Source organism: Rhea americana, unplaced genomic scaffold, assembly GCF_003343005.1.
Source record: "Rhea americana isolate MKP2758 unplaced genomic scaffold, rheAme1 scaffold_175, whole genome shotgun sequence".
Classification (NCBI taxonomy): Eukaryota; Metazoa; Chordata; class Aves; order Rheiformes; family Rheidae; genus Rhea; species Rhea americana.
The window spans coordinates 966,460-985,877 of record NW_028185872.1 but is presented as its reverse complement, the minus strand read 5'-3'; the positions used below and the strand labels follow the sequence as shown (position 1 = coordinate 985,877).

Genomic DNA, 19,418 nt, shown 5'->3' with positions numbered 1-19,418 from the left:
GGATTACCCCAGGTCCTGCCTGCCAGAGCCCACCTACCACTTTGTGCAGAAGAGGTCTGTAAACACCATGSCAGTGCTCTCCTGCCTCCTTTGCCCTGTGGTGGGCTAAAGCAGGACACTATATTTGGCCTGGCAGAGCAATGCTGGTGAAACCCGATGCTGTGCATGCTGTGCAAGGCCGACAGCTGGAGCCAATGGGGCTGGCTTGTTTTGGCCGACAGTGCGCTGTGATGAGAGGGGCTGAGACGGGCAGCAGCCCAGCCACTGCAGATGAAGCACTTGGAGGCAGGAGCTCACGAGAGACAGCACAGGGACCCATGAATTCTCCATCTCGGCTGGAAGAGGAGAGCAACCCTTCAGCCTGCCAGCTCGCAGAGCCACAGCAGAGTAGGAGAAAGGTAGGTGGGTGCAAGAGCTGCTGCTGGGCAGGGGTGTTGCAGGCTCCTTTATGCAGCCCTTTTTCTGCCTGGCTGCAAATGCTAAAGGGACCATAGACCCCCAGGCAGCCTGCGTGGGCTTGGCCAGGGGCAGCACGCCACAGGGCAGCCGGACAACCTGCTAGCAAGTGTTTCTAAGTTGCTGGCAGTCACTAGCCACTTGGGAACCAGGCAGAACACACTACCAGCACAGCAGGGCTGTGCCAGCAGCACTAGGTAAGCGGGCAGCTCTGTAGGGCTCRTGGGAGCAATTTGGGAAGGCTCCCCTACAACTCGCTGGCTCAGGGCAGGCAGCAAGCACCTTGCACYGGTGGACCCACATACCTGGGCTCCTCAGTGCTTCCCACATCAGCATGTGGGACCCTTACTTGGCTCCCCCAGCCCTGAGCCTGGCAGCATGTCCTGCCCTGACCCCAGCCTGCTGCCCACACTTCCCATCACGGCATCAGCGCTGGCAGCAGGAAGCACGCAGACGGCTTGCTCAGCCCTGGCTGAAGTTCACCTCGCTGTGGTTACACATTGCTTACCCTCGCGAGGCAGGGCACTCAGTGGTTTTAACGGCATGCAAGAAGGAGGGTTCTTTCACTCCTCTAGCAGAGCTGCAGGATGAAGCAGGCAAACTTCCCTGAGGAAAACGGCTTCAGCGAGGCGATGTCCAGCAGCCCTCACGATCCTGTGCCCAGCAGCTGCAGGAAGAAACGCCGCTGGCTTCAGCGTCTGATCCCGGACAACTTCTGGAAGGACACAAAGAAGCTGCTGCTGCTGGCAGGGCCACTGGTAGGGATTCAACGTGGAGAGCACTGGTGCATCAGTAGAGTAGGTCAGGGGTGGCTTCAGCTGCAGCACGATGCCATGGGCACAGCGGGGAAAGGTTTCCTCGGCTAGCAGAGCCAAAATGATTGAAGACCTCAAACAATTCCTGGGGAAGATGGATGTGGAGCACTGCTAGATGCCTGAGAAGGGAGTCGAAACCTCAAATCAATTTTACCTGAAGTTCCACAAGGGATTTGTTTGCTTGACCAATTATATCCTGGCAAATGGATACAGCCACCTTCATGTCCTGGGCCTTGCTCAGGCCAAGGAGGAGAGCTGCATTGCCAGGTCTCTGTCTCCAGCATGGCCACCCCTTGCTCACTCTCCCCATTTCCTCTTCCTCACACCTAGATCGTGAACCAGCTCTTGATTTTCCTGATCCACCTTGTCAGCTCCATATTCTGTGGCCACCTGGGGAAGGTTGAACTGGCCTCTGTCACACTGGCCATTGCTGTAAGTATTTCTGTGGGGCTGCCTTGGCACCTGACTAGGTACCAACTCTGACCCAATAACACTGGAATATGTTTGTGGAGACAGAGGCAGGGGGATCTGTCCTGTGACATGGAGACAGAAAAGGATCAAGTAGACTTTGAATTCCCACTTTGCCTTTTAGCAACTCCATACTTGAAAGTGTAACGTTATACACGTTTGCTCATTTTTTTTTATTCCTCTGCTCCTTCCAGGTTATAAATGTTACTGCCATCTCTGTAGGATATGGTTTGTCTTCAGCATGTGACACCTTGATATCCCAGGTGGGTGTGAAATGCTGATGTTTGTCCTGGAGACCCTGGGTTTTACAGTGCAGGCTCACATTGCCCAGACATGGTATAAGGCAGGGCTGTGCTGCGAGAGCCCGGGCTACRCGAGCGAGCCGCTGCACAGGGACCTGGAGGAGTCTGACTCTGAGCAGCAATCCCGTAGCCAGCTGGCAGGGAGGTCCGACCTTTCCTTGAAATACCAAGTCCTTCCCAAGTGGTCTCCAAGATGGGCTGCGATCGGGGCTGCTCTATTGCCCACAGGGGCCCTTTAACTCCCTGGCACGATGGCTTGCACGATGGCTCACCGCCACACTCTCTCCTCACAGACCTATGGCAGCAAGAACCTGCGGCGCGTGGGAGTGATCCTGCAGCGTGCCACCCTCATCCTCCTGCTGTGCTGCTTCCCCTGCTGTGCCATCCTCATCAACATTGAGCAGCTCCTGCTCCTCATCCGCCAGGACCCCGAGGTCTCCAGGTCAGGCAGCCCTGTGGCCAGGACAGCCTCTGACACCAACACCTCATACCTCCCTGGGGGGGATGGCGGCCTCGGCCCCCTCACTGACCGTGCTCTCTCATGTCCCCCCAGGTTAACCCAGCTCTATGTGATGGCGTTTATCCCTGCTCTTCCCGTAAGTCCCTATGCGCAGAGCCATGGGTCCAGCCTGGCCCAATGGTCCCTRTGGGTTGCAGCTTGCTGCATGGTGCTGTGAGGGATAGGCTCTGCCTGGGAGGAAGGTCCAAGCTGCAGAGCACAGGACAGCACCAGGGCTGCAGTTGGGCACGAAGTGGGTATGCGACTCATTTTGAGCCACAGCAGAGCAACCCACACTAAGTGTTGGCCTCATCTCATGCACCAATTTGCTTTTCAGGCAGTTTTTCTGTATCACTTGGAGACAAGATACCTGCAGAACCAGGTGGGTGTCCCACAACACTTGCATTTAGGGAGGGTCATGGCTCAGGGCTCCCCTCAACCACACTCCTGGGTTTTTGTGCTTGCTGCTGCTGGTGGCTCCAGGTTCTCCCCTGGGGATCACTCATGTCACACAGACTGTTKTACCTGTCTGCCTGATGGATTGTCCTACATTGGGGATTTACCTCCAGCACAATCATCTTCAAAGTAGGCAACTAATGTCACAAGTTTACTCTTTAAAGGCCATGAAAGCTAATCAAGTACGGGCCCAGCAGTTGTCTTTACATCCCTCTTCAGCGGCTTTTACAACAGTGATGTAGGCCCATCTCCTTCTCTTTACAGATGATCATGTGGCCCCAAGTGCTGAGCGGTATCCTTGGCAATGTCGTCAACGCGATCGCAAACAGCATCTTTCTCTATGCGCTGGGCTTGGGCATTGCGTGAGTAGCACTTGAGTCCAACGGGGGGGAAAGAATGACATCTGGTAACTGCATCTTGATCCCAAGGGTCCAAAACCAGCAAGTGGCTTAAAGGAAACAGGCTTTTACCCCAAGAAACACAGTATGTTCACAAAGGGCTCACTTCGGGAGCCTTGCTTGAAACAGCTTATTTACATTTTGAAATATAGGATTATCTGTACCCAGCCAGAACTCTGGTTTATCTCCACGAAGGAACCAATTCCTGAAATGGCAGATCCAGGAGTTAATGTGCAAGGTGCTACATTAACCTTAAGCCTGCTCATCCTCCAAAGCCCTGTCCAGGGAGGGGCTGGAGCCATGTACTGGCAGCCCGAGCCAGGGCAACTCAGCTGAGTGCCCCAACAGTAGTGGCTCCAGCACACTTAGGGGCCAGCAGGACGTTACGCTCTCTCACCATCAGAGCAGGCGTGGTTGGGCAAGGGAGGTGTGAGCAGGACACAGACAACATTTCTCATTTCCTTTCCAGGGGCTCAGCCTGGGCCAACACCGTTGCTCAGTATTCTCAAACCATTTTCTTGTTCCTGTACATTGTAGGCAAGAAGCTGCATGTGGAGACATGGGGAGGTAAGGCATCTTCTCATGTCACACACTGTTCCTGTTTTACATGAATGCCCGTAAATCTTCCACCATTTCTATCGAATGCATTTTGTTTGTCCTAAAGGTGTAATATTAACCTCTACCTAGTACACTTCAGAAGCGCTGTGCTGCTTCGGTGGTAGCACGTGATGCGTAAGTGCTGCGTTGGGCAGTAAACATTAATTCTTGAAGACTGAAAGTTTCTGCTGAAGCTTTGCTGGGTTTGGTCTCAAAGCAGGAGCAACCTGGACGTAGGCACTCCTTGGATGCTCTGGTCCTAGAGGAATCAGCTGAAGGTGCACAGCTCTTTAAGCCCCAGCAATGCGGCAACAGAGCATGTATGTGCACACGCTGTTGCTGGAGATTCTTCCAGGTTGATGAGCGCTGACTTGGGGGCTTTGCATGGGGGTCCCAGTGTGAAAGGCACAGTTGGCTGCCTCAGGCATTCTCAAAGATGTAAAACGTGGCCAATTTGGTTCTCCGTAAGGCAACATTCCTTATCTCCTTTCCTCAGGCTGGTCCAGGGAGTGCCTCCTGGACTGGGACAGCTTCATCTCACTGGCTGTCCCCAGCATGCTCATGATCTGCATTGAGTGGTGGACCTACGAAATYGGGAGCTTCCTGATAGGTCAGTGGAGAGAGGGAGCTACACAGAGGTGGGCAGAGCATGACTGAGAGCACTGTCTCTGGTGGCTGGCAAGTCAGTGGGGGCTGAGAGCAGTCTCTGCTGGCTGCTTGAATTCTCTCTTCCCTTCAGGCCTGCTGAGTGTCGTTGAGCTCTCTGCACAGTCCGTCATCTACGAGGTGTCCGTTGTTGCCTACATGGTAAGGTGTGAAGATTATTATTTAAGATTAGGCCTCCATAGGAACAGTCTCAATACAAGCTTTAGCAAGAATCAGCTCCAGCAAACTCTGKTTTCCTCTCTTCCCCCTCTGTACTTCAATCACTCCTTGCTCCTACCTGTCCCTCCTAGGGATATGTTTTAAATTAAACCTCAGCCTTCTGCTCCTGCTCTGCTGGGTCTCTATTTCATTGTTCCTCTGGCTGTGATGACCCATTACTGCAAGGTCTGGTGTCACCCAGCTGCATGAGTCAGCATCAGCACTCTGTGGTTACAGATTCCCCTAGGGCTCGGCACAGCTGCCAGCGTCCAGGTGGGGAACGCGCTTGGCGCTGGGGACATGGAGACAGCCAAGAGATCTTCCTCCACCTGCCTACTCTGCACAGGTGAGGCAGCCCRGGCACCTGCCCCGGCCCTTCCCACCGCTCATCCCTCATTCTGGCTGTGCCAGGCTAGCTCCAGACCCCGCGAAGCAGGCGCATTTTGCAGCCCTCTAACTGCAATGCTTTCAAGTTATCCTTTAATACCCTCTGCGTCATGCCGGTGTTTCTGGCCAGGCCCAGCCTAGCGGCACACCTCCAGGCATGGCATGAGGGTTGGCTCCCCCTGCTGCTGCTTCCCAGCTCCCCCTCCGCGACAGATTCAACCCTTTGCTCTGTTTTTTCAGGAGGATTTTGCATAGCAGCAGGGGCCATTTTAGCAGCCACGAAGGATATGCTGGGCTATATCTTTACCAGTGACAAGTGAGTGCCCTGGCTCCTGGCCCTAGCATGCACAGAGCAGCGGATGGTTCCCCAAAATAACTGTTACCTCTTCTCTGTTCCCAGGGAGATTATTGACTTGGTGGCCTGGGTCATGCCCATCTATGTTGTCTTCCACTTATTTGAAGCCACGTGTGTAAGTCCTCAGGGACACTGCTATGTTTGATAGGGGACCTTACAGTTCCCTTAGAGCCTTCTGCAGTCACAGGCCATGGAGAGGACTGGGGTTGAGGAGGGAGGGACCTTGCCCTTGGGGCTGGTTAACTAGGCATCCCACAGTGGCTGCTCCAAGGTGGTGGCAGACTCTGAATTCAGCCCAGGTGGACACCCTGGGATGGAGGACCCAGCCCTCACTTCAGTCCTTCTCCCACTCTCCTCCCTTGCAGGGTGCCTGCGGCGGGGTGCTCAGAGGCATAGGCAAGCAGAAGTTTGGTGCCATCCTCAATGCTGTGGCTTACTATGGCGTGGGCCTGCCTGTGGGAGCTGTGCTTCTCTTCGTGGCCAAGATTGGTGTCATAGGTACTAACTGGAGGGGAGGGCTAGCATCTCTCTGCCACCATGCTGAAACATGGCCCTGCACGCTGTCCCCAAATCCCCCATAGATGGGACACTGCTTCCCCTGCTGTGATCCCACTGACAGCTCAACCCTGCCACCGTGGCCCCATCGTGGTGGCAGTGCCTGGCTGTGTCTGCCAGGCAGTTCTGCAGCAGCGCTCGTGGCTGGCCCCATCCCTGCTGACCTGGTTGCTGGGGCAAGGTGCCCTTTCCTGCCACGAGACGTCGGCTGCTACAGTTTGGCCTGGCCGCGGCAGCCTGCTGATGCTGGCCTCCCTTTGTAGGTCTCTGGCTCAGCATGCTCATCTGCGTCTCCATCCTCTGCATCTGCTTCGTCACCTACATTGTCCGCATGGACTGGAAGAGGGCTGCTGAGGAGGTAACCCTCCCATGTGCCACACGCCTTGGGATTTCTCTCTATGCCATGCCTGACTTGAGGCATGAAGAACAGATTGGATGTGGCATAACCCAGCTCTCCTCATCCGAGCTGCAGACACTGGGCACCATATTAGGCAGTAGCAGTGCCAGAGGCCACACAGCAAGTGTTTTGTGGTCATTTTGGGTGCATCTCTGGGTAAAGGGAGCCATTTCTCATCAGACAAGCTCTGCAAGATGCAGTGTAGCAGCTTTGCTTGGTGGGGATTTCCCATCCCATGCCAGGAGCTGCTGATTAAACTTGATGTATTCCCTCTTCCAGGCTCAGCTCCGTGCAGGAGTGACCCAGCAATCAGCAGAGGAGCTGAATCCACGTCCCGAAGCACCCTGCAAGGATCTGCCCTGCGGTCCCGGGCCAGCCCCGCCACCCCACGCCCACAACCCCATCATGGCAGTGCGGGGGTGTGTAGGTACTGTGCACCAGCATGCTGCTCTCTGTGAACCTGTGTTGTGCTGGGACACTCCCCAAGCTAGCAGCACCAGCACCGAGGGATCCCCACCACCACCAGGGCACTGTTGCACTTGTCAAGTCTGTGCATGTAGTGTTTGCGCCCAAGTGAGCAGAAAGGGGCAAAGCTCTAGTTAAACCCTTGGGGAAAGGGAGGCAAACAGTAACTACAGCCTTAGGAGATGAAGCATGATGGCAGAGGGGGACTATCTAGGGAGCAACACTCTGGGGAGTTTTTGCCTTGGAAACACTGAACCCCACTAAAACTTGGCTGAACTCTGCTTGCTGAGAACTGGAGATCCCTGCAAGACTGTGTGGCCACTCTCAGCAGGCCAGGCATGATGACTTCAGACCTAGGAGAAAACCCCCTGCCTCCCCAAAAGCCCTCAATGACCCTGCCTCATTCTTGTTGCAGCGGGAACGGATGCCCAGAAYGGTGTCATCCTCATGGGTGTCACCAGGATTGAGGGACCAACGTGCCAGCCAGAGCCCCAGGAAGCAATGCCTGCCTCACCTGCTCCAGACACCATCGTGCCCATGAAAGATCTGCTCATCCGACGCGGGCTAGTAGGGGCTGCAGCTGTCGCAGTGCTTGTGCTCGGCATCGTAATAAAGCTTGCAACCAGCACACACTGAATGGCACCACGCACTCTGGGGACTTCGAGGACAAAGGTGCCTCCTGACTGATGGACACACAAAGCACAGGCTGACCAACAGAAGAATCCAGCACCTGAGTGGCCCCTCAGGGCAGAAGGACCCTGCTTAGCACTTAGCAGTTCCTGACCGGGTGCCACCTGGGAACGGGCCCTTTGCATCATCCCAAGTGCTGCCCAGACTGCCCTACACCCACCGAGCATGGGGTGACCCCTTCCGCACCCAAACCACGCACTGCTGGCTCTCACCTGCTGACCGGAGCTGAGCCCAGCCCAACTCGCACCGCTGCCTAATAAAGAATAAACCCAGCTAGACCCAGGCTGGCTCCTTGACTCGGGGGCTCAGGCAGAGCTAGCTGCAGAGCAGAAAATCAGCTGCTGCGAGCTGCAGTCCCAACTGGGGCTGTTCCAGTCACCTTTTACRGGAACGCAGCCCTTCTTACTGCTGTGGCATTTGAGGCCCTGCTGGCTCACACCAAACTGCTCGCCACAACGCGGTAGCGATAAGGTGTCAGTGCGGACAACGACAGCGGGGGCTTTCCCTCGCAGTGCATTGCTGCGGCCTGAAGCACAGAGCACTCAGCCCAGCACTCTGCTCCCCTGCCCTGTAGCACCAGGTGGCCTTCAMAATAAACAGCTTTTATTCAACAAGGCTCAAGGTCAGGCTTCCACTTATGAGCTTGRAGATAAAAGACTATCAGTAAACCAATAAAAATGGAAATTCAATTAATTCCCTAAGCAAGATTTAGGAAACTGTGCTCAGCCTCTCMATGCAAGGACTTTCCTAGACCTGAAGACTCAAGTAGCAGCAACTCCCCCCTCGTCAGTGCACAGTCCCAAATACCAAGTATCAACCATGTCACGTTCCTCAGTGCTGCTCGTGTCCTTGGGGCAGAGTTTGGCTACAGCTCAAAAATCTTTTGCTGTCTCTTCATGTAGCCTTTTTGCACTTTGGGTGCATAACAGTGATTTCCCATGCACTGAAACCTCATTCATGCCACTGAGAGTACTTTCAAGAATGGGATGGTGCCTGTTCTTAGAAGCTGTTTCCCTTCTGCTCCTGGGCAGCCTGCCAGGGGACAATGCACCTGCACTGTCCCCAGAACCACCAGGACTGTGAGGATGTGAAGTTACACAAGACATGAGTAACACATACATTTTGTTAGGCTTGCTGCTGATACACGACAGTTTTCTATAGGGCTCACTCAAGACATAGTACATAAATAATAGGTTCAGCAACAACTTTCTTTACTTTCATACACGTGTGATGAATGATTCCCTTAATTCACTTGCCTTAACTCACTGTTGAGGCACAACTGATGGTTTAGGTGTAAATTAACTGCAGTATTTTAGCAGGAGCCTGAGCCTTTGCTTGCTTGGTGCTTCTCTTCCTTAGGTTGGATTCATTTCCTTCCACCTCTTCAGTGGACTGGCTGTCTCGGAAGAAAAGAAATTGCAGCAAAATCAAGTACAGAAATAGGAATGCAGGAAGTGAATGCCAGGTTACAGGACCAGCGCGTGGCTGACTGCAGATAACCCTCTCTTCAGTAGGACAGCATCTAGGAAGGCAGAAACAAGACTGAGTCCCACAGAGAGGGAGTAGAGCTCACTCGGGCCACTGGTGAGGTGCAGTAGAGGTGGAGGTCTGGCCGAGCTCTTGGAGATGGAGCTGGGAACATGCACTCACACAGAAAGCTGAGAACCAAGGCTCACCTTTATCACCACTGCTGCCACGACCCCCAGCAGTGCCAAAATGACCAGTCCCACTCGGCCCTTGTTAAATCGCTTCAGGAGGAAGAACTTGGCCCAGTCCACCTTCTTCTGGCTGCTAGGTGGGTACCGGAGYTTGTTTGCCCCCTCCATCTTCAAGTCCTTGATCAAGCAGGCCCGGCGGTGGGAGAAGGTCTCGAAGCTGTGCCGGCCGTGGTATGCGCCCATCCCACTGTTACCTGAGACACACAACCCCAAAGGTCACGCCATGGGCTCAGCTGGCCAAACCTCTTGTGTACAGTGACAATTCTCTCTCAAGTTTCAGCTCACAGTTCGCAGTGCTTCGCACGCATAAGAGCACCAGCTCTTTTCTCTCAGGGTAGAGAAGCAAAGAGCAGGTTTAATAACTAGGCTAGGAATAAATGAGGACCTACTCACTGCCTGAACCGCTGCTGGTAACTCAAGCTGGTTGCATGCATCTACCCCTGAAATTAGTACTGGCACCAGCTCTCCTCTCCTAAAGACCAGCTCTCCTCCTCCCATGACAAATTTACACTGGGGAAGGGAAGGGGGGAACAGGGCCTAGTTCTTCAAATAGTGGGATTTAACAAGGACCTTTGGTGACTTCCTCTCAGCAAACACCCAGGACCTCAGCCCAGTGCCCACAGCCTGGCTATCTCTACCACAAAGCCACCAATATGCATGTCCAATAGTGACATGCCAGGACCCTGTCTAAGGAGCAGGACAAACTGGCCATGGGAATTCAACCAGTTGCTTGTACACAAGCAGTTCTCATCCTGCACTCAGAGCACATGAAAGCCAGAGCTGTGCACGCAGACGTGCCAAAGGATTTTCCACTCGCYGCGGGCGCCGATACTGCTCCAAGCACCAAGGAGCCGTTTCCTGAAGGAAATGCCCACAACAGCAGCTTGCCCACGGCCAAGGCCAGCTCCGCCAGCACACCCAGGATCTCGTGGCTGTACGCATTGTGCCCGCACTGCAACGACCCAGAGCTCGGAGAGAGCACGGCCGCAGCACCGAGCTCCCACACGCGCGGCGGCGGCCAGGGAGAGCTTGGCCAGGAGCACAGCGGGCATCGGAGAAAGGGACCAGGGCAAAGGCAGCCCTCGGCTTCCCCTTGGTGTGGCCAAGAACCACCTGCGCACGGCAGCAGGGAGAACCCCCCCACCGACCCGGACCTTGTGCAGATCCGCCTCGATGGCTCCCAGGATCTCCCGCTCCCTCTCGCGCACCAGCCGCTCCAGCGCCCGCAGCTGCTGCAGCCGGAACTCCAGCGGGCGGCACCGGCCCGACTTGAAGGCCGCTCTCGCTCGCTCCACCGCCTGCCGCATCCTCCCCACGGCTGCTCAGTGGTGTCAGAAAAGAGTAACAGAAATCATCTCACCACGGGGCCCCTTGCAGCCTGCCCAGCTCAAGCCCTTTTCACTCCCATTTCCTACAGGTATTAAACTCTTCTACTCAATTCTGCAATCATGCGTACACAACTTAAGGGTCATTCCCTGCACTTTCCTAAAGCCCAATGGATACTAGGCATCACTTCGGAAACACCATATCTAAAAACATGCAGCTCCTGCTAGAGCAGGAGCTCTAGCTGTGGTGTGTGACAGATGCATAAAGACCAGGGCAACAGCTTTGCACAGGACTTCCAAGAGACCCTGCACAGGTGGCCAGGGCACAGAGCAGCCTCCTGGGGCTTTGAATACTGAAAGTTGGGCCACCACCAGGAAATGTCCCACCCTGTGCAAGGCTGGGATGTGCTCTCCTCCTGGGTGGCCTCCTGCTCCCGAAGTGGCTTTTCAGGGCCCCATCTATCTGTGCAGGATCCAGGAACAAAGGGCAACTTCCACGGTGAAACAGCGTCTCTGAGGATGGCTGATAAATCTCAGTCCATGGGTGCTTTCCCCTACCTTGCAGATGTGGCTTAAAATAGCTCAGCTATCCTCCCCTCTGCTTACAGGTATGCTCCCAAGGAGCTGTAACAGACCATGCCACTACCTGGCTGGGCACTGGGCTGCAAATGGAGCTGGGTTCCTGTGAGCCACCTTGTAGGAATCTCGTCCCGTGAGGCCCTCATGGTCACAGGACATCACCGTTACAAAACATCGCTGAAGTTTCATTCTGCTATCTGAGAGCGGTGCTTTGCTTTTTAGGCAGGACAAGAGATCTGCCTGCAGCCCCTACCTTATGAAATGAGATCCTGAGGTTTCCTGGCAACAGTTAAAATCTGCCTTTCCCTGTGCTCTTCTATAGCTGTGTAACACTGACCCAATCATGACCAATAAAGGAGATGACTCATTAAAGAAAGAGAACAGAAAAGAAAGTTACCTTCAGAGCAGCTTCTCTCTCAGCTGATCTCCTCAGCTGACGAAGCAAGTGCAAACCGGCACAAGCCTTTCCCCGACACAGCTTGGAGCAATCTCTCCTCCCACAAGAGGCTCTGGCCCAGGCCCCTTGCTAGAGCCAACGCACCCTTTACCCAGATACACCCTATGCCATGAATATGCAAGGCCTTGAATCGTGGCTCCTCTGCGCACAAGGTGGGAGCTCTTGCTCGTCACTCGGGATTGCCCATGCACAGGGACACCCGGCAGGGCTGRTGACAGCCTCTCCAGCGCACAGCGGAGCCACACCAGTGCTTGCTGTTCACCCTCAAGGGCACTGGGATAGCTGCATGTCCCAGGAAGACCAGCCAGGCCTGGGATCGTTGTGCTGCAGCTGCGGCCGTGACTCAGACGCCTGCACGCAATTGCAAAAACACGTGGCTTTGCCCAAACTTAGCGCACATGGCTGGTGGAGTGTTTTCACGTGCTGTGGGAGCCACTGGCAGTCAAGAAACYGAGCCTGCACTACTGTCCAGATCAGAACAAGCTCCAAACCAGCAGCTGCCTCAGGTGGGAGGCAGTCAGGCAGTCTATCAGAGGGTTCCTCCAAGCTGCCGTGAGCACAGCATCTTCCTAAGACTGGTCAATCTCCTCTTTCCCCCTCCSCAGGGAGATCTCCGTGCTGGGAGGGTCTGTGCACCTGCGCCAGCAGCAGAGGACACGTCCGTCTCAGCCTGCCACCCTGCAACACACACACAATGCTTGTCCAAGCCCCAGCCAGAGTCAGGAGCAGCGGAGGTGACACAGGATTCCCCAGGAGGCCTGCTTTATTACATAATTCTCAGTGTTTATTTAGTACTTGCAAAATATATTACTATAAAAGCTTAGCACAAGGATTTTCCCTGGACATGAAGAAATCCCATCTATTGCACAGTAGATATAATTTTCCACTATATATTGTCGAGAATTTATGCACTATTTTTAATTTTTCCTTCTTTTAATATCATGCCTTAAATTTCTCCAGCATCCACTCCCCAAGCTAGAACAGCTCCCACATTATTTCCAGTGCAAGATTATAACTAACCCAGAGGCTCAAACACAAGGGAATACATTTTCTTTCTGTAATCATTTTTCCTTGGAGGGATCAGAGCAGGAACAGGTTCTTTCTCATTCCCTGTTCTCTAAACAGGCCTGTAAGTTGKTTTGTGCAAGCACAGGATACTCTTATTTGCAAAATAACGTGGTGCAAGTACTTTCTTCAAAATTTGTTAAAAGCCAATCAATTCTTATGGGCATGTCATGAAACCCAGATCCCAAACAGGGATGTCAGCCTGCATCCTCTGACCAGCTGTGGACAATTCCTGCTTTAAGGGATCCATGGATACTTCACCTTGATTAGTAGACAAGTGGGAACCTCACTAACTTTATTCATTCACTATTGATAAAAACGAGTAGCCAACATACTAGGAGCACATTCCATCTCAGACTAGTCACCAGAAGGCGGCTGTTACGAGCACAACCAAAACCAGAGATCCTAATAACTGTAGGGAAAACACTGTCTACTAAGGTACAGCTGAATGCTGAGATCGTTTATCACTGAAGAAAGCTGAGTAGCTTGGTGCMAGACAGAGCATGCATCCCTGGAAGCAGCTCTCTGCATGGCACGGGGTGGYAGCAGGCAGCACAGGCATCTCTTGCTCTTCAGTCCTCCTTTTGACAGTTTGTTACYGAGTGGTCCCTTATTTCAGCATGGCTTTTTAGTAAACATGAGTCCTGGTTAATGTCTTTCTAAACTTATTCTGTGTRCTTGACAGCTCACTGAAATAATGCATCACCAAAGGAAAAAAAAAAATGATTTCTCAACTTAAGAAAACAGATACCAAGCAAGCGCTCAAGATATGATTATGGCATGCTGATTACGGCACTTTCTCCTTTCTTCAGTAGTAAACCATCTGTGAAAACAAAACACAGCAACACCAACATCCTATGAAGGATTTGCTGAAATGAAACCAATCCCCTTTCCAGAACAGCCTGAAGCGAAGCCCTTTGCTCCCCTTGACTTCCCCAGTGTGCTGCCTGGCCCAGCTCGCCTGCCCCTCAGCATGCACTTACTGCTAGTTATCTTAAACACTGTGGGAGCTCCAAACACAGCATATGCCAGGAAGAYATCATCCTCTGGCTCCTAGGGAAACCATCTCCAAGCTCCAGCTTCACTGCTCTAACAAAGCTTTGCTCAATCTCAAACCAAATCTGCATACAGTAAAAGAGAGAGTCCTACCTCACTGTAACAGCAACAGCAGTGCTTTGAAACCTGCTTCTCCTTAACACACACTGAGCCAGCCCAGCCTCTGAACAGCCAGCAAAATCAAGAGGGCTTTTCTCTTCAGCACAGACTGGTGATTCTGAGAAAACCCAAACGATTTCAAGACATCATGAGTTCCTGCCTTCGCTGGGGTGGCGTTCATCAAGACAGCCTGCTTCTCTGCTGCTGCTTCAGGCCTGGAGCCAACTATTAGCTCTTACGCCTCCTCCTGGTCTCAAATATGCATGGCATGGAGGATTATTCTCCCCCGACTTGCACTTCCCCCTCCTGCACTTYCCTTTGCAGCAGTAACAGCACAGAGCAACAAACTGTAAGGTGGAGAGGCCTGCTCCACCCTGCCATCTCCGATTTCCTCAGCGGCTGCTCCCTTGGGCCTACTAAATCACCAGGGCAGGGACAAGAAGGATGCACAGTTGAGCTTTGCAAGGATCATCTGCTACTGCTTCATTTGCCATGTCACAGAGAATCAAGAGCAAGTCTCACTTGCAGTTTGAGATCTTTTCCCTCCACCTCTAGAGGCATCTCAAGTCCTCCAACCAATGCCAGCAGGCCTCTGCCTCCCATGGAAAGACAAGGACATTTCACCCTCCCGCATCCCCCCACTGGAAACAGAGGGGGAAATGGAAACAACTCAGCTAAAGTCAGACAGAAGCTGCAACTGGGTGAGAAACAGGACCTATTCCTAGACCTAGCCCTCACGTTCACAGCCACCCWTCCACATGGCTCTGCGGTACAAAACTCCGGTCTGCCACACCAGGCAGTGGAGCAGCTCGCACACTGCTGAAGCGAGCCCTAGAAACAAAGGTGCTCCTGACAAAGCCGTCCAAAACGCCACAGCCTCCCCCGTCGCAGGGAGTTCCTCACAGGCATCCCCCACCAAGGCAGAGCAACAAATGCCAGAGCAGCCTAGATTTTTCTAAGGACATTTGTTTTCTATGTATTGCTTACAAGAATGGGAAACAAGTCTTGGTAATTTTAGATGAGCTAAATGTTGTAAAGCCCAAGAMAGAGAAAACAGGGCAGCTAGGCTTTACAAAAAACTGCAGTTACAAAGAAGGAACAYACAGAAGATAAAATGAATTGAACACACTCACGTAGAAAGCTGAGAACCAAGGCTCACCTTTATCACCACTGCTGCCACGACCCCCAGTAGTGCCAAAATGACCAGTCCCACTCGGCCCYTGTTAAATCGCTTCAGGAGGAAGAACTTGGCCCAGTCCACCTTCTTCTGGCTGCTAGGTGGGTACCGGAGYTTGTTTGCCCCCTCCATCTTCAAGTCCTTGATCAAGCAGGCCCGGCGGTGGGAGAAGGTCTCGAAGCTGTGCCGGCCGTGGTATGCGCCCATCCCACTGTTACCTGAGACACACAACCCSAAAAGGTCATGTCACAGGCTTGGCTGGCCAAACCTTGGCTGCTTGAGGCCACCAGTAGGGCAAGTGGAAGCACAAGTAAATTTTAATTGCATTCCATCCACACTGCATGTCATCTATACCCTGCATCTYCCTCGTTGCAGTTTAAAAGCACAAATTCTCCTCTACATTCCTGCAGAGAGGACAATTTCTTCTCTTCTGCAGAACTTCTCACAGTCTTAAAGATGTCCATCCACCCTCCATTCTTCTTCTTCCCCCCACCCTTCTGACTAAGCAACCTCCAAGTATTTCAGTGTGACCCTGTGCGCACTGTTTCCTAGGCCTCTGAGTCTTCTCTGGCACTCTGAGATTCAGCTCCCCTTCAAACCACTGCACTAAGGCTCCGAGATCTGACTGACGCCAAGTATGCAGGGTTATCTGAGGGGTCTTGCAGGGTATGCCCCCTTCTCTGCCCCAGCACAGCACATTCCCATTCACAGCAGCAGAAYACTGCTGCTGTGCATTCAGCTTGTGAACACTGTGACATCCAAACCCACTTTGCAAAGCTTCTACGCGCTGTTCCACAGCCTCTTCCTATTCTCCCTGAAGTCCTACCCCTCTTCCTGCAATTAGTGCTAATCACCCTGATCACAGTTAACATTTTGAATGCACCTTTCACATCAGTCTGCACTAAACACTTTCCTGGGAACACATGCCAGTTTTCCCCTTCTTTAGCCTCTCTCCTAATACATTTGTAGATTTTTTTTTTCTGGTTATTATTGAGGTCTGCTGCGCAGAGACCTTTCAACTGTAACAGGCACAGGAGTATGTGGAATACAAATCAACCACTGCTGCACCCTGTGTCACAACATGCAGCAAATGTTTAAGGAACTCCAGTAACTCACCGACACCACCAAAAGGCAAGGTTGCAAGGAAGTAGTGCATGATGACATCGTTTGCAGTTACTCCTCCACTGGAGGTTTCTGAGATGACTCTTTTGATTAACTAATAGGAAAAGAAACACATAAAAAAAGGCCTAAAGAGTCCACACCATGTAACTAACTGGGACTGGGAGAGTGGCTATAAGCCACGGGACCATCACAGTGATTTCTTGTTGCTGACAGCTCAGACAAGTTCCTTCTTTACAACGTAACTCAAGGTAAGAGGTAAAGTTCAGAGGGATGGAAAGCTGGAAAGCTAGGAGCTCTCATCCCTAGCTGGAATTTACGTGCAACTAAATTAAACATAAAAGGTTATGCAGTAGTAAATGGGTACCGTGCTCATCCTTCTATTACACAATGTGGTGAAAACCCAGAGCCCTTCAGTAAGCGCCCAGGAGACTCTTGCAGTGCAGGGAACACTTGCGGCTCGCAGGAGCCAAACACCCGGATTCAGATACAAATAGGAGCCAAAAACAGGAGCTCCTCTGCGGGGAGCCGTGCCTGTGACCGGGCACGCCCAGCATCCAACCACCCAGAGCTGCGCAGCTGGGAAGCAGAGCCCAGACCCACCTTCTTGTTGTTGGAAAAGACGTACAGGGCGAGCGGCTTCTCCCGACAGTTGATGAACTCAATGGCCTCGTCCACACTCTTCACCGTCACAATGGGAAGGATGGGTCCAAAGATCTCCTCCTCCATCACCTTGGCCTCCGGGGAAACGTCGGTGAGGATCGTTGGTGCTGGGGAAAACAGGACAGCAGGAGTTGAGCGAGCATGGACGGATGATGTGGCSCAGTGCAGGACCTAGTCCTGGGCACTGCCAGGGTTCAACACGCAGAAGCAAGACACAGACACACACAGCCCCAAAGGGCACCCACTGCCAGCACAARGTCCCTCTTCCACCCAGCACTTCCTTGTGCCCAGCATATGCCACAGGTACCTATAAAGCAAGAAGCCTCATCAGCCTCTCCCCCGTAAGCAATCTTCTGCCCTTCCAGCAGGGCAAGGACCCTCCTGAAGTGATGCTTGTTGACGATCCTCTCATAATCTGGGGACTTTTTCACATCTTCCCCGTAGAATTCCTGCCGAAGGGCAGAGCAGGCGCAAAGGATGTTACAAACCTTCCAAACCGCTACAGTTCCAAGGAACAGCAATTATGTGAACTCAAAGGCAAAGCGTGCTTGCAGCTSTGTGCTAACGGATGCAATTGCCAAGGCCAAGTAACTCCACGCTCACCTGCAGAGTCGTCTTAATATTCTCCACCACCTTGTCCTGGATGGACGGGTCGCAGAGGATGTAGTCAGGGGCAATGCAGGTTTGCCCACAGTTCATGTACTTCCCCCACGTTATCCGCCTACGGCAACAAGGGAAAAGGTTTCTCCGCAGTCAGTCACTTCCAGACCCTGCAGTAAGCATGTGAGCGAGAACTGCGGGTCCAGTACAAAAGCCCAGAGATGTCCCCCAGCTCCTGCCCCACGCAGTCCCTGCCCCGTGGCCGAGCCCCTGAGGAGGATCTGCGACTGCCTCACCTGCAGGCGATGCTCAGGTCACAGTCCTTGTCGATGTAGCAGGGGCTCTTCCCACCCAGCTCCAGGGTGACCGGCGTCAGGTGCTTGGCAGCCGCTGTCATCACAATTTTGCCCACTGCAGAGCTGCCAGTGTAGAGGATGTGATCGAATCGCTGTGTCAGCAGCTCTGTTGTCTCGGCTACTCCTCCAGTGACCACAGGGTACAACTCCTATTGGGGCAGACACGAGCCTTGCACGTAACTTGATTTAAAGCAATTATTATCAAGGGMGCAGCTCTCCAGAGAAACAGACTCTCTTACAAGCTGTTAGCATCTAGACAACGTCAGATAGCAGCAACAGAGACAATACCTATTTCTTCCCCCGAAATTAAGTTTCACTTGTCACAACATCCCCATTAAACAAAAGAAACGGAGACAGAGGCTGGGCCTGAGCCCGGCTCCAGAGCTACTTCCACACATTAAGACCTAGAGGATGTGACCCATGGGCTGCCTGCAGCTGCTAGCCCCTTCCCCAGCTGTACCCTCCTTTAAGGGGACACTAATCCCCTGGGCAAAACTGCACAGTGGGACCACGCTATCAGAGCAACGACCCGTCTCAGTGAGACGGTGCAGGGGACACAGGAACTGGCAGGTGAGCCGAGGGCAAGCAAAACGCTGCGCTACGAGCATGGACAGGCAGGGCACGAAAACTGGAGGCCACCTGATGCCGAGCTCCCCAAGCAGCCCCTGATTCTCAGGCAGAGCCAGGTGCAGCCAGCACCCAGCACGAACTCCCACCAGCCTAGAGGTGACCAAAGGCAGCGCCCCAAGCAGCACCTGGGATGAGGAATACCTGCACGCCTGACACAGCAGCAGATGTCCACAGGATTATCACGYTGCAGTGGGATTGTTTAGGCACAGTAGAGCAGAAGAACACATCAACCTGCCKCCGTACTCTAAGACCAACCCAACCGCTCCCATACTGCTTGCCTACGCGCCGTTCAGAGAGAGCAGGTAGCTGCGATGCCTCCAAGCCGCTGAGGCCTTTCAAAAGCACGTTCTCCAGGACAACCACAACATGAGACACAGGGCCGCACTCACCGGGTCGATGTACCGGGGCAGGAGGTCCGCCACCAGCCGAGCTGTGTGCTCGCTGATCTCCGACGGCTTCACCACCACCGCATTGCCTAGGAGACGCCCCGGCACGGCGGTGAGCCTCCCCGCTCCTCTCCCGCCTCCCCAGGGCCCGCGGGGGCCGGCGCCCGCGACGCGCCCCCACCTGCCGCGATGGCCCCGATCAAGGGCTGCATGACCAGCACGAAGGGGTAGTTCCAGGCCCCGATGATGAGCACCACCCCCAGCGGCTCGGAGCAGACGTAGGCCTCGTCCCGCAGCGTGAGCAGGCTCCTCTCCGCCGCCTGCGGGGCCGCCCACGACGGCAGCCTGTCCACGGCCAGGGCCAGCTCCGCCAGCACGCCCAGGATCTCGTGGCTGTACGCGTTGTGCCCGCACTGCAACGACGCGGAGCTCGGGGAGAGCGCGGCCGCGGCGCCGGGCTCCCGCACCCGCGGCGGGGCGCGGG

At 53.7% G+C, this 19,418-nt stretch overlaps 3 protein-coding genes across 3 annotated transcripts; 1 reads left to right on the top strand and 2 right to left on the bottom strand.

Moving 5' to 3' along the window:
- Positions 1-230: 230 nt before the first annotated feature.
- LOC146597909 (multidrug and toxin extrusion protein 1-like) lies at positions 231-7,971 on the top strand. Its single transcript, XM_085301306.1, has 18 exons — positions 231-398; positions 1,032-1,214; positions 1,602-1,703; positions 1,934-2,002; positions 2,335-2,483; positions 2,595-2,637; positions 2,878-2,922; positions 3,261-3,358; positions 3,864-3,961; positions 4,488-4,601; positions 4,731-4,798; positions 5,093-5,201; positions 5,483-5,558; positions 5,643-5,712; positions 5,963-6,095; positions 6,416-6,510; positions 6,829-6,976; positions 7,430-7,971. Exons 1-18 carry the CDS (start codon positions 231-233, stop codon positions 7,648-7,650), a joined length of 1,989 nt encoding a protein of 662 aa, XP_085157432.1. The 3' UTR covers positions 7,651-7,971.
- A 1,240-nt stretch (positions 7,972-9,211) lies between these two features.
- LOC146597908 (uncharacterized) lies at positions 9,212-10,870 on the bottom strand. Its single transcript, XM_085301248.1, has 4 exons — positions 10,577-10,870; positions 10,179-10,374; positions 9,381-9,616; positions 9,212-9,226 (listed from the first exon to the last, which is right to left on the bottom strand). Exons 1-4 carry the CDS (start codon positions 10,727-10,729, stop codon positions 9,212-9,214), a joined length of 600 nt encoding a protein of 199 aa, XP_085157374.1. The 5' UTR covers positions 10,730-10,870.
- Positions 10,871-12,541: 1,671 nt separating this feature from the next.
- Positions 12,542-19,410, bottom strand: ALDH3A2 (aldehyde dehydrogenase 3 family member A2; the record flags this gene model as incomplete). Its single annotated transcript, XM_085301247.1, has 10 exons — positions 12,542-13,671; positions 13,998-14,121; positions 15,163-15,398; positions 16,297-16,396; positions 16,903-17,069; positions 17,270-17,411; positions 17,566-17,683; positions 17,859-18,067; positions 18,938-19,023; positions 19,116-19,410. Coding segments are annotated over 9 exons (1,434 nt in total), but the record flags the coding sequence as incomplete, so codon positions are not given.
- Between the last annotated feature and the right edge of the window lie 8 nt (positions 19,411-19,418).